The sequence below is a fragment of the Sinocyclocheilus grahami genome, unplaced genomic scaffold (assembly GCF_001515645.1).
Source record: "Sinocyclocheilus grahami isolate Dianchi unplaced genomic scaffold, SAMN03320097.WGS_v1.1 scaffold108.1, whole genome shotgun sequence".
NCBI classification, from domain to species: domain Eukaryota; kingdom Metazoa; phylum Chordata; class Actinopteri; order Cypriniformes; family Cyprinidae; genus Sinocyclocheilus; species Sinocyclocheilus grahami.
The window spans coordinates 168,768-184,082 of record NW_015505287.1 but is presented as its reverse complement, the minus strand read 5'-3'; the positions used below and the strand labels follow the sequence as shown (position 1 = coordinate 184,082).

At 35.9% G+C, this 15,315-nt stretch overlaps 1 protein-coding gene across 1 annotated transcript in view; it reads left to right on the top strand.

Moving 5' to 3' along the window:
• The window catches only part of LOC107588851 (vacuolar protein sorting-associated protein 8 homolog), a 134,076-nt gene that overhangs the window by 53,415 nt on the left and 65,346 nt on the right, over positions 1-15,315 (top strand). Inside the window, exons 24-26 of the mRNA XM_016277092.1 lie at positions 5,350-5,439; positions 6,303-6,349; positions 13,696-13,846. Coding sequence (XP_016132578.1) covers positions 5,350-5,439; positions 6,303-6,349; positions 13,696-13,846 — 288 coding nt within the window. The remainder of the gene's footprint in view (positions 1-5,349; positions 5,440-6,302; positions 6,350-13,695; positions 13,847-15,315) is intronic.

The following is a 15,315-nucleotide window of genomic DNA, read 5'->3' as shown; positions in this document are numbered from 1 at the left end:
GAGATTTATACATCATCTGAAAGCTGAATAAATAAGATTTCCATTTATGTATAGTTTGTTAGGGTAGGACAATATTTGGTCGAGATACAACTATTTGAATATCTGGAATCTGAGGGTGCAAAAAAATCTAAATACTGAGAAAATCGCCTTTAAAGTTGTCCAAATGAAGTTCTTAGCAATGCATATTACTAATCAAAAAGTAAGTTTTAATATATATTTACAGTAGGAAATTTACAAAATATCTTCATGGAACATGATCTTTACTTAATTTCCTAATGATTTTTGGCATAAAAGAAAAATCTATAATTTTGACCCATACAATGTATTTTTGGCTATTGCTACAAATATTCCCCAGCAACTTAAGACTGGTTTTGTGCTCCAGGGTCACATATGGTTGCAATGATTTTTTAGTTCAAAACTTTAAATGCCATTGTTTAAAATGCTTTATTGACTGAAGTTTCATAGAGCTTCAGTTAGGGCTGTGCAAAAAATCGAATGCGGTCAGTAAAGCCGCTCCTGTGATTAGTAGTAAATCTCCAGCACGTGCGTTCAGATGGAGAGGGATTTTCTACACAGAGCCATAGTTCACTGACAAGCTACACAAAATCGCGTTCAAAAAATCGCAGGCGGTTCATTGCCGATTATAAACGTGATTTTATGTAGCTTGTCAGTGAACAACGGCTCTGTGTAGTAAATGCCGCTTTTCAAATTTCATGCCATTTTAATTTCACAGTATTTTCACCTCCTAACTTACTACACTTGTGAAGTCACAATTCTATATTGGTACAATTTACTCAGGCCGATGACATTTTTTGTATGACATTAAAATTATTTTTAGAATAATTGTACATAGTTTAAGCAAAACAATTGTGATTATTTCTGAGAACTATTTGACTGCAGGCAGACATACATTATGGTACAGTACACATATTTGGAGCGTCCCTTATTCTGTCCCTTATTTTCTTAAAGAACAAACACTTATTTTCTACAAGAATACAAGAATAAACACTATTTTCTTAAAGAATAAAAGATAAAGAGTCACAATTGTCCCTTATTTTCCATTTCTGAAGTTAATTGGCAACCCTAATGATGACGTAATTATCTTTTGACTCCCCTGACAGCGGCACCTTGCTCAAAAAAAAAAAAAAGTCAGTTGTTGGAGATATGCAAGCAAAAAATAATAGATGAAAAATGGATAGTAGAAAGCGCAAATGTGGCACTGAAAAGGCCAGTAAAAAAATAAATAAATAAGTGGGCCGGTCTATGGCATGAAACTCCAAAATGAGTCCCACTCCGGCCCTGTTTGGGAGTAACACTTATTTATTTTTCAGTAAAATCAGTGTAATATATTTTATTTCCATAATATTTTTTATTTTGTATTTTGAGAGAATTTCATGGTACTAATGAATATTTATGCAATAATTATGATAAATTTTTTCCCACTGAAAAAAAAAATGATAAGATTTTGCTATTACTTTTCAATTATGGCAGTATTTCATGTTAAATAGAAACGATGCCTTTAAAATCCAATTTTTGAAGTCAGATTAGTGTGATCTGGTTGGAGTAAAAAAAGAAGTTTAGCCACTAAATTCCTATATAGCGCTATATAAAAGGCTTATAAATTCTCTAGTTGTTTTTAGGCATAAATACTTATTTTTATTAAGTTGTGGATCTGGATATATCTTTTTGTAAAGGTTTAGATTTTTTTTGTTTGAAATTATGGTTTGAAATGTTAGTTTTTGCATTAATTTTACTACAGTCAAACCTGAACACAGAGAAAGGCATTGTGTAACATAACATCAAAATTCAACAAAAATGTTACAAAAAGGAACAGGAATGCTTTATCAGAGATTAATCAATCTGATTTCAACCTCTTATTTGAGCCTTCTGGCTCAATTTTGCCATATTGTACAGCCACATCAGTTCATTTGTGTGTGTATAATAGTGTGTTGTGTGTGTGTGTGTGTGTGTGTGTGTGTAAGTGAGTGTGTGTTTGAGTGTGTGTGTCTGTTTTGTACTCTTGATGTTTTAGTGTGTAACCCCTTCCTTCCTTCCTTTGTTTTGACTGCATTTTTGGCTGAATTATTGATTTTATTTCATGCATTTGCAGAAACATGCTTTGAGTTACAGTCACACTAGTTCATATATGTGTCTGTGGGGGGTGGACGGAGTGTCTATTTTGCACTCTTGATATTTTAGAGTGTCACTCCTTAATTGCTGTGCACTCTTTTTCTGCATTGTGAATGATTTGTAGATTGTACAAAAGGCATTGTGTAACATAACATCAAAATTCAACAAAAATTTTACAAAAAATGCTTTATCAGAGATTAATCAATCTGATTTCAACCTCTTATTTGAGCCTTCTGGCTCAATTTTGCCATATTGTACAGCCACATCAGTTCATTTGTGTGTGTATAATAGTGTGTTGTGTGTGTGTGTGTGTGTGTAAGTGAGTGTGTGTTTGAGTGTGTGTGTCTGTTTTGTACTCTTGATGTTTTAGTGTGTAACCCCTTCCTTGGTGTCTGTGTTTTGACTGCATTTTTGGCTGAATTATTGATTTTATTTCATGCATTTGCAGAAACATGCTTTGAGTTACAGTCACACTAGTTCATATATGTGTCTGTGGGGGGTGGACGGAGTGTCTATTTTGCACTCTTGATATTTTAGAGTGTCACTCCTTAATTGCTGTGCACTCTTTTTCTGCATCGTGAATGATTTGTAGATTGTACACACAAAAAATTCTCAGTATTTTCGTATTTTTGCGTATTTCCCATTCATTTCCAATGGCGGTCATTTTTGACCGCGAACAACACAAGGGTGACTATTTTTTTTAACAACCATTTAGCTTTTTCAAATCAAGTTTTTTTTGTGGTCACATAGTGACTGCCATAAAAGTCACCAATTTTCGTACCAATCCAATGAAGTAGTGATTTTTTGAAAATTCAAAACATTATTTTTTTCGGTCTAAAATGACCGAAAAACACCAGAAGGTTAAAAGCTCCGTCCACCAAAACTGTTGGTGTTTTGGTGATTTTGGAATTTCTTAGAATTTCTTATTTTTGGAAAGTTCAAGAAGAGATAGTAAAAGAAATCTACTGAAGTCAACTGAAGAGACACAATCGCTTTACTGGATGAACAGATTTAATTTAATCTGGTATTTTACATATAAACATGATCAACGCGCATAAATTGATGCACATCCACTATGGTCAACAGAAGCTTGATGCATGAGAACAAACCTCAAACACAAAGCTCAAATATGCTTGCGTAACACATGAGAACAAGCCTCATCGGTTCTTGTGTGTCAAACAATCATGTTTGAACTTCTGTTTATCATATTTGAACTAACCCTGAGTGTAAAGCACATCGTACATTATCATATGTCGCTATGATATGTCTTCTAAAATCAGCTTTCAACTGAATGGAATCATGGACTGAAGCTAAAATATCTGTGCCCATCATGCACCATAACTCCCAACTGTCCAAAATCTGAAGACTGGCTCTGACAGCTAGCGTTGACTTGTCTAGGCTGTAAATTGGGTCAAAAGTAGTGTTAATTTTGTCAGCTATTTTAAATTTTAGCCTTAAGCCCTATTCGAACGGTAATTGTTTCTCAGGGGGACATAAGTGATTTTCACCATTTACAAGGGGTTGTTGGTGATTTTAATGCTGTCCGAATCCAGGATGTCGGCGTTTTTCTCTCACCACCCCCGTAAAAATCCTCGGCCAAATTACCTACTGTTTTGTGACAAACACCAAGGTCGTGTGGTCATTTAATTGCCGTCCGAATCCACATCTCTGAGTTTTCGCAAATAAATCGATTCAAAATTCCATGTTTAAACGCTTTTTGAGCACTCCCGAACACCGTAAGGTAAAGTTGTAGCCTACTTCAGTGTAATTTGCATACATATTTAGCCTATTTCTGAAATGCTGGAAAGTATTTAAAATAACAGTTACTTCATAACTGCTCCAGCACAGCGACTGGGAGCAAAAAGAGAAGAAAAGCACGTAAACATTCGAAATGGGTCTTTATTGTGGCAGCAAAAGGTATGCAATTCAATTTTAAAATGTGTATTATAAACAGATATACGTATATCGCGTATAATTATATATATAGCTCGTCTATTATATATTTTATTTTTTCCAGAAAAGCACCTAGCGACAAATCTTTAGGGTTTGCCTAAACCTTATTTAGTTTCGGAGACTTGCCGATACTGCCGCACGAGCGCGAGTTCTCTCTTTCCCAGTGCGCACGCACCTCTCTCTGCGTCTGCTATTTTCAGTGAGCGGCGGAGAGGAGCAGTGCTTTCAGTTAAACCAGATATTATGTTGCTTCTCTAATTTTACATGCAAGTATAGCCAAAATCACAGCTCAGCTATTGTCTTTATCTTATGCCTAGCCTATTTGATTTTATCAGACGATGGCTCGATTATAAATCAGGATTTTTGTGCAGATTATCATCTTGGAAGGGAGAGCTGGTTATGTAGTCTTAATGGGTCACGTTTTAGTCACTATTTCATATTCATTCCGTTGTCTGACAACAGAAACAGAAAACCGTTTTATTGAGAATTTAGCTGCATCAAAATACAGTATGTGGAGACAGAGAGGCAATCAAATGTAATAATAAATAATAAATGTACAGCATGTTCAGAAGAAGTGAGGCTTGTGTAAGTAAATAGGGTTACACTTTACTTGAAGGGGTGTGCATAAGACTGACATGACACCTTAATGTACTCAACTGTTTTAAGTAGTGATGATAATAATAATAATAATAAATGTTTCCTGAACAGCAAATCAACATATTAGAATGATTTCTGAAGGATCATGTGACACTGAAGACTGGAGTAATGATGCAAAAAATTCAGCTTTGAAATCACAGGAAAAAATTACATTTTAAAATATATTTAAATAGAAAACTGTTATTTTAAATAGTAAAAAAATCTTTCAAAATTGTATTATTTTTTTTTGCGCTGTACTTTGGATCAAATAAATGCAGGCTCGGTGAGAGACTTCTTTAAAAAACATTAAAAAATCCTACTGTTCAAAAACTTTTGACTGGTAGTGTGTGTATATATAAAGAAATTGTTTTTGTTAGGCTGTTACTTCATATGTCAGGCTATACAGGGTTGTAAAAAGCATACCGAAATTCTGAAATTCACATTATATTTGTTTTGATGAAGCGTTTAATTCAAATTGTTATGCCAACAATAATATTTGTAATAAAGAAGAATGGAAAAATGTTTTTGCTAGTAGACCTTAGGACCCAACTAATACTAAGAAAATACTCCTCTGGTGGATTGGCTGATGTTATGAATGCTCATTGGTATGTTATTGTTTCTCTGTTGCAGGATCTGGTCAGCATTAACTCAGCTAAGACAGCAGAGCTAGTTGCAGTGCACTTTGCAGACCAGGTGCAGCCTATCATCACATCTCTGCAGGTATGCCGCATTGCCGTATGTCAGCGCTCTCTCTCTGTTGACTTAATGTTGGCTTGACACACATAGTCTTCCAAAAGGCTGGACTGTTAAGAAAAGCATTTCTAAAGGACCCTGTCAGTGTTTGATTCTCCGTTTTTGTGTGTGTAAATATATGTGTTGCATTGTCTGGGCTCCTATTCACTCATCTTAAGATAGTGTCAGTGAATGTGTGTGAGAAGGAAGAGGCCCCCCTGAGGCGCGCGCGTTTGTGTGTGTGTGTGTGTGTGTGTGTGTGTGTGTGTGTATCAGTAAATGGATTAGGCTCTATCTGCCGTGCTGTGTGTAATTGGGTTTGCGTTATCTCGTGCACACTGTGAGAAAGATGCTAATTGAAAAGCCTGCTTGTGCAAACATATGTGCCGATGAGAAGAAGATATGAGGGAAATGGGGAGAAAATAAACAAGTGTTAAGGGATTTTTTTTTTCACAGTCAATGACTAGTGTGAGAATAACATTAATGCTGATTTAATGATGTGTAGTTCATTAAAGTCTGGAGCATTTGATAAATTAACGACGACAAGAACACTAGTGGTCAAACTGAGCAGATTTTTACTAGCACGAGCCAGACCCATAACATCATGCTCTCAGGATGCAATGGAGGTGAAAAATGGTGTTCTGCTTACAAACTTAGTTATCTCAAATAAAGTACAAAGGAAAATGCCAGGCACAGTATCCGGCTGTAGTATTTGAGCAATTGAACAAGAATTGCAATACATTGCAGTACATTGCGATTTGACATAGAAGATGTCAAAGTTATAATTTCACATGACTGCAGTCCATTTGAAAGAGAACTATATTTTGATGTTGAACTCTCTGTGTCTGTAGGACGACTGTTTGGCGTTCCAGTTTCTGAAGTGCCTCCTGAACCCCAGGTAATAATAGCAGCACCCACTTCTGCAGTTTTGGTTCATTTTACGTGCCTGCTGTGCTGTCTGTGTTGTGCTGTTTTTTGTAATGTGTAATGGTGTGCAGTTAAAGTTTCACACCTCATAGATCTCTCTCCAGGGCAAGCAGAGAAACACTATCACTTTTTACCATTCATTCTCTTTTGGTTTCCTTACCATCCACGCAAACCTATAAAAAGGCAGGTCAACTGTAAATACTGGCCATAAAAATAATTTACTTAAAGGGGTCATATGATGGTGCTAAAAATAATATTATTTAGTGTATTTAGTGTAATGAAATGTGTTTATGCGGTTTAAGGTTCAAAAAACATTATTTTCCACATACTGTACATTATTGTTTCTCCTCTATGCCCCGCCTTTCTGAAACGTGTCGATTTTTACAAAGCTCATCGAACATAAGTATGGATTATAATGACTTTTACTGTCTTTTTAAGCGTTGCGTTGCATCGCGCTGCGTAAACATAAAACCATGTCTGCATTTGTGATCGGAGAAATGACAAACAACAAGCCCTACTCTACACTGCCCCAAAAACTCGCTTTAAATATATAAAATATAAAAACTCTTTAAATATAAAAAACGTATATATAATATATTTAAATATAATAAACAGCCGGCATTGTAGTCTGCTCTCCCAGGATGAGGAAACGGTCCTCCATAAAATGTGCTGCACAGATCTGAATATTTGGGTTGAACTGTTCTGGAACAGTGTTGTAAATACAACTTAACCACTTCTAGTCGTGTCTATTTTTGGAAGGCCAAACAAAGAATTTTGGCTTTCACAATGAAACACAGCGTCAACCACATGTGACGACCCTGGGCTGGACTCCGCTTCATCCACGGTGAAAGCCGATCCGGTGATCCACAGCGCAAAGTTGTAGTATTTCCTCAGCAACCAGCACGGATCAGCTCCAGGCATGACGAAGCTGATATCGTCCTCTTTTGTAAGGCCAAGCAAAGTAGTTTTGCTTTCACAACGAAGCACACAGCACCTTCACGACATGGCAGCAGCAACAACAATACTACAGCGAGAATAAAAGTTACGCCTTATTTCTTTGTGTGAACATTTGGGCGGCGTAGATATGTGGGGGCGTGTTAGAACGAGCCGTTTTAGGTAGGTGTGGCTGACTCTTAACTTTTATAAAGAATATCTCTTTGGATTTGAGACTTTTGTCTTTGCAACTTTACAGATCTTCTTTATGCACCAAGAGCTTGTAACACTCCAAAGAGAAAGGAAAAATTTAAATCGCATCATATGAGCCCTTAAAACGACCCTACCAAAATTTTTGCATAATTATTTGAAATATGATTTTTATGTATTTTTGAAATAAGTGTTTTCTGAATGTCAAGGCTGCATTTATTTGATTAAAAATACAGTAAAAAGTTGAAATATTTTTCTGTTGTAATAGATTTTAAAATAGAATTTATTGTTGTTGTACAAAATTAAATTTTCAGCAGCAATTACTCCAGTCTTCAGTGTCACATGATCCTTAAGAAATCATTCTTATATGTTGCTCAAATATTATCAATTATTATTGGTTCTCCATAATGGTTCTTATTATTATCGATGTTTAAAAGAGTTTATGCTGCTTAATATTTTTGTGGAAAAAATTATATATTTTTTAGAATTCTTTGATGAATAGAAAGAACAAAAAGGCATCTATTTGAACCTGTTGCCTAAAAGTATTAATATCTTTTTATTTATTTATTTTTTAATCTTACCCAACTGGATGGTTGTTGAAAATTCAACTTTGCATCTCAGTAATACATTTAATTTGTCAATATATTCAAACAGGAAACTGTCATTTTAAAGTTTAATAATATTTCACAATATTGCTTTCTTTACTATATTTTTGTTCAAATAAATTCAGCCTTGGTAAGCAGAAGAGACTTCTTTCTAAAACATAAAAACTTTTGAATGGTATTGTATATATTTTTGTCCCTACATCTGTTAATGAGACACACATGAGAACTAGACTGTGAGGGATCTAGAAGTAGAGACCATTCAGTATATATTATTGTTGTGCATCTGGGTGTTATTGTTTCAGTCTGAATTATATCACACTTTGCATATAAATGTTCTTATTGAAAATACCAGAGGACTAGGGCTGATATGCCTTGCGGTAAAGAGGCTGCATCTTATTTGTTTCAAAATATGTAATCTATACATTAGGGCTTGCAGTGTAAATGTAGCTAAGCAGACCTGCACTGTCTATTTTGTCATTAATATTAATCAGACAACAATATTGCTCATGTAAAGCATTTATTAGTGAGCAGGTGCAGTCCTCCGTCAAAATAACAGCCATCTCTGTCACCATCTATTTCTGTCTTAAGCATTGTTCCTTCATCTCTTTTCTCATATGACCTCTCACGCACATACATTTATCTAGACCTAGTATTTCATTCGCTTGTACACTGTATATTGTCCTGAAGTCCATTTCGCCCAGTCCCCACATTTTAGTTTGTGTCTTTCTTCTGCTGCCCTTGGCAAACAGGACTCAAGGATTAAGAGCAGTATCTGTAGTGAGTTTTGTACATGCTGCTGTTGACAGCCTGTAGTTATAAAACCGAGAGGAGGACAGTCTGTCAGTACAGTGGTCTTTACCCAGCTGAACTGAGGATAACAGAGAGATCAGACCTTCTTGCAATGTATGCATTTTACTGTGAGATTTTCTGATTGGATGACTGGTGGAGAAAAGCGATTCATTAGTTTTAATCTGAAGAAAATGTTTCTGGTGGACAATAACATCTGTAGAAAAATCCCATAACCTCTAAAGACCGTGATGTTAGGAATGCATGATACGTTGCTAGCACATCATGAATCAGCCGATATCAGATTTGTTTTTACTTGTACATCATTTTCTATATTTTTACTTGTACACTGTAAAAATGTATTTGATTAATAAGCAAATCTCAAAAAAAGTGTTTTTCTTACTGTACATTAGTACATTAGTAACTCACAAAATTAGTTGTGATGCTTAAATTCATTTGTAGGCTTCTAAAAAGTTTAATTTAGTTTTCACATTTTTTTTTTTATCACTTTTGATTTAAATACAATATCATTTTATTATAGGTTTTTTTGGGGGAAACAATTAAGGGTAACACTGTAGTTTAGGGACCAATTCTCAGTATTAACTAGTTGCTTATTAGCATGCCTATTAATAACATATTGGCTGTTTATTAGTAATATTATAAATCACATATTCTACATGACCATATTCTACATCCCTAATCCCACCCAATACCTAAACTTAACAACTACCTTACTAACTATTAATAAGCAGCAAATTAGAAGTTTATTGAGGCAAAAGTCGTACCTAATTATTTTTTTTTTTTTTAATCACTTTTGATTTAAATACAATATCATTTTATTATAGGTTTTTTGGGGGGAAACAATTAAGGGTAACACTGTAGTTTAGGGACCAATTCTCAGTATTAACTAGTTGCTTATTAGCATGCCTATTAATAACATATTGGCTGTTTATTAGTAATATTATAAATCACATATTCTACATGACCATATTCTACATCCCTAATCCCACCCAATACCTAAACTTAACAACTACCTTACTAACTATTAATAAGCAGCAAATTAGAAGTTTATTGAGGCAAAAGTCGTACCTAATTATTTGTTAATAGCGAGAATTGAACCTTTAATGTGACCCAGTTTAGATTAGGGAACACTATTCAGTATTAACTAGTTGCTTATTAACATGCTTAATACTAGCATGTTGGCTGTATATTAGTACTTGGAAAAGCACATATTAATGCTTTATTTCGCATGACCATATTCTAGGTCTCTTAACCTAAACAAAACTACTATAACAACTGCCTTTCTATCAAAAATAAGCAAATTGCAAGTTTATTGAGGTAAAACTGTAATTTTTTGAAGAAAAAAAAAATCTCTGCTGGACTGCTGAAATCATTTAGTCCTCGTAAACCCCTTTCTTAAATCAATTGAAAGCTAGCGTTTATGTCTGCCTCCCTTTCTGAGTGCAATGCCCGCATATCAACTGATGGGGAAAAAAAAGTTTCCACCCTACTTTTTGATTTCGTTGTACTTTGTGTTTCACAAAATAGAAGAAAAGATTTGTCATTCATTCTGTTTCACTGCAACTTTAACTTAAGCCAGTAAGAAGCTTGCTAACACCCATCCAGAACACCTTTGCAAGTGCGTAGCAACACCCTCTGTGTTTCTTACATTATTACTGAAAATGTTTAAAAAAATCTATATTTGGATAGTTACACATTCACCTCGGCCCAGATTCACAGTTGTTTTAGTTTCAGACATAGTCACACATCAGTGCTTGCTCATTTCCACGCCATGGCAGACCCTCAGAGCTACAACGCTGCTTTTGCTGTAGCTGACCTGTGGTGCCCTTTATGGGACACATGGCACCTCAGGGCCAAAACTCATCTATGGAAGAACATCTGAATTTACTCTGTCCTCCCCGTGTGACCGCTGTCTCCTCTCAGGCCAAGCCTCAAAGCGCGTTTCACCTCACAATCTTCTTGTCCTTAGCAACCTCCCATCTCAATTTGTCACAGAGCCTCATCTTGGACTACATAGTTGAGTTCATTTAGGGTAGTTTGTATAAATAAAAACCTCCTTGTAGTGATGAAGTCAGACACAGCAGTCAGACTTCACTGTAAAAATAACTCATCTGTGACTTCTGGCAGTAGAGCGGCAGAAGCTGTGCCACTGTTTACTTAAGATTTACTTCCTCTTGGCAAGGCGAAATTAGAACATGATAAAACAAATTCTCTGTAAAGTGTAATTGGAAAGTATTTAGCACAGCTTTAGAAATATGACTTCTGAAAAATGGTTTGGTTGAATCATTGATTTAGGACAATATGTGAACGATTTACATTTCAAATCAAAATTTGATCATAAATGAGGAAAAACGACTCCGAAGCCAGCATGTGGGGTAAAAAAAAGATTAAATAATTAATGGCCATTCTTTATCCAGACTGACGTGTTTTTCTTTTTTTTCCCTTTGGCAATTCACCAACATGTATGATATTCTGTATATTAGTATACATGGATAAGTTTGCTATGACACAAAAATGTACTTTACCAGCCATGAGAGATTTGGTTCTGTGACAGAAATATGCAAAGTTGCTACATTACATGGTGTAACAAAGTTGCTACAACACATTGACGCCCATTCTCTCTTGAAGAGATAGTTGCCGATAAAACGAAAAGTCTATTATTGTTTACCCATCCTCATATAATTCCAAAAATTATTGATTTTTGGTTCTATGGAATAAAAATATATATGTCTCAATATCTTTGATACTCAATTAGCTTTACAATAAAAGTCAAAAAAGATGTTTTGGACCCCATTAACTTGCACGGTTAGGGCACAAACTTTCTTGAAAATATTTTGTGTTTCATAGAAAGAAGGTCATGCAGATTTGGAACAACATGAGGGTGATTAAACGAAGACAGCATTTTTTTGCAAACTATTTTTTTAATCTATACTACTAATCTATTCTCCAGTATTTAAAAAACAAACCGCGTTCGCTGTCACTTGGATAGAAAAACACCTAGCAGTATTCTGCATTATTTTGTTGTAGTTCAACTGTGTACTTTCAGAATCCGCCATTTTTATGTTCTGCATGATTTTGACCACTTCATATCATCATTATTCTCATATGCCTCAGTTTTATGACAGAGTTTTACCAGAGTAGAAGAGTATGTCTCATATGAGGATGTACTCTCTCACACATGCCTCTTGCAGCAGGAGCTGATGGTGGCTGATTGGGCTTTGATTTGAGAGCTTGGCTATGATTGAGGTCTGAGAAAACCACTCTACATGATAACTTGATTGAGAGAGAAAGAGAGCAAGAGGGGGATGCACAAATGACGCATGGCTTCCGTTTGGAGCTCTGTGAAAAGGGACTTTTCCTCAGGAGAGACAGACAGTCTTAGGAGTGGATGGCTTGGCCTAAAACACCTATATATTTGACAGTATGTATATAGGATATTTATATATAGTTTTGGATCAGATTTGTAATGTTTTTAAATAAGTTTCTTATGCTAATCAAGGCTGCATTTATTTAATCAATAATACAGAAAAAAAACTGTAATATTGTGAAATATTATTGCAATTTAAAATGAGAGTTTTCTATTTTAATATACTTTAAAATATAATTTATTCCTGTGACGCAAATCTGAAATTTTATTAGCTGTTAAGGGCTTTTCACACTGAAAGTGAAAATTCGGCGCGATGACGCTTTTGAATCGGCACATTCTGGCATATTCAAGCCAGTGGTCTTAAACATCAGTTCACAGAAGTTGGCTTTGAAGGACTGTTGAAGGACTGCCTTGAGCAGGCTGCTCTTATGTGCTGTGTGTAGTAAGTCTGGACAGTAATGCTCACAGCTATAGTCTGATGATGCAAATAAATAATCATGTTTATTAAAAACAACTTTTTTTCTGATAGTGTTTTGTGACGCTTTCCTCTAGTCCAGAGGTCCCCAACCACCGGGTCGTGACCCACTACCGGGCCTTGGAAGAATTGCTACCGGGTCGCAAGAACGTTCTGGGAAAGATGTGTATAGATATGACACTCTGTTATTTATTTATGTTAATCATTGTTCTAATTATTCTGTATTTTCTTTGTATGTGATTGATATGGAGTAGCAATTTGACAATTTCATGTTAAATAAGTAAATGAAAGATTGCTCTGATCTGTCACATATTAGGAGTTAAACGGATCGCAGTTGATCCGTAATACGTACGGATGAGACCCTACCGTTCGGCACGCACGTGATTCGCAGATTAATTTGCCAATTTACACGTACAAGCAATTTTAAACCACAAGAAGAAGAAACGAAAGAGAGCTCAATTCATTACTCACGCGCTGTTCTCGCACACAATCAAAGCACGCACAAGCATAGAGACGTGTTTCAGACAGCGCGGAAATACCGAGTTGCGTAGCCTATACATACACACAAAATTAGCCTATGTCAAAAACCCTTCACGGCATTGTCATTCTCTCTGCTTTAAATATTTTTTTTCTTGCTTATCCGAAAAAATAGTCCGATCAGTGTGACTAAAAAAAACAAAACAATATAATGCGTTGAACCACTATATAATGCTATTATAATACTATATAATAGCCTAATATATATTATTATATATTAAGCCAGCCATATATTATTGTTATTATATATTAATCCAGCGTCCAGCCGGTCTGCGAGAATATTTTCCAAACGTAACCGGTCCGTGGTGTAAAAAAAGGTTGGAGACCCCTGCTCTAGTCTACATTCATTTCACATGATTTATGGTTTTCTTTATCTGTAACAGCTCCAGAGAGAGTCTGAGTCCTCAGACTGTCTTGAAGTTGGGTCCAGATCTTCATGAGCTCCTAGTGGACCTACTGTGCCAGTTCAGTCCTCAGCAGGTCATCGCCTTCCTTAAGACCTCTCAGGACTACCGACTGGAGGAGGCCATTCAGGTATAAATCAATGAACCTCATACACATATATTGACTGTTGGTGCCTTATGGTCTGCTGCCTTCATATAGACAGCTGCAGTCTGTGGCATTGAAAGCTCTACAAATCGCCTTCACTTTGTATGTTTCTATCCATAATCAGTCCATTTTTTATTTTAATATTTGAGATAATTTGTTGATGCTTTTAGCTACCAAAAAGAGGCTGGATGATTGTGTACCTGACATTTTTCATTGTGTTTTTGTGGCTTGAATAAATTCTATGTGTTATATGTAGAAAGAACATACAGTCAGGTCCATATATATTTGGACACTAACATGATTTTAATAATTTTGGCTCTGTACCACCAGAATAGCATTAAAATGAAACAATCAAGATGAAATTGAAGTGCAGACTTTAAGCTTTAATTCAAGGGGTTGAACAAAAATATAACATAAAAAGCTTAGGAATTACAACCATTTTTATACACAGTCCCCCCATTTTCTATCCAATTCCTATACAATGTAATTGGACAAATAAATATAATCATAAGAAACATTTTCATTTTTAATATTTTGTTGAGAATCCTTTGCAGGCAATGACTGCCTTAAGTCTGGAACTCATGGACATCAGAGACTGGGTTTCCTCCTTTGTGATGCTTTGCCAGGCCTTCACTGCAGCTGACTTCAGTTATTGTTTGTTTATGGGTCTTTCTGCCTTTAGTTTTGTCTTCAGCAACTGAAATGCATGCTCAATCAGGTTGAAATCAGGAGATTGACTTGGCCATTGCAGAATAATCCACTTCAAAAACTCCTGGGTTGCGTTTGCTGTATGTTTTGGGTCATCGTCCATTTGTACTATGAAGCGCTGCCCCAATCAACTTTGCTCCATTTGGCTGAATCTGGCCAGAGAGTATATCTCTATACACTTCAGAATTCATCCGGTTGCTTCTGTCCTCTGTCACGTCATCAATAAACACCAGTAACCCACTGGAAGCCATGCATGCTCATGCCATCACACTGCTCCTCCATGTTTCACAGATGAAGTTGTATGCTTTGGATCATGAGCTGTTCCAAGCCTTCTACTTTTTTCTTCCCGTCATTGTGGTACAGGTTGATCTTAATTTGAGATGACCAAAGAATCCTTTTCCAGAAGTGGTCTGGCTTTTTTAGATGTATTTTGGTAAAGTCTAATCTGGCCTTGTTTGCACCTTGTGGTGAACCCTCTGTATTTGCTCTGGTGAAGACTTCTCTTGATTGTAGACTTTGATAGTGACCTCCTGGAGAGTGTTCTTCCCTTGGCTGGATGTTGTGAAAGGGTTTTTCTTTCCCATGGAGAGGATCCTCTGATCATCCACAACTGTGGTCCTCCGTGGACGTCTAGGCCTTTTTATGTTGCTGAGCTCACTAGTGCGTTCTTTTTTTCTCAGAATGCACCAAACTGTTGATTTGACCACTCCTAATGTTCCTGCTATCTCTCTGATGGATTTGTTTTG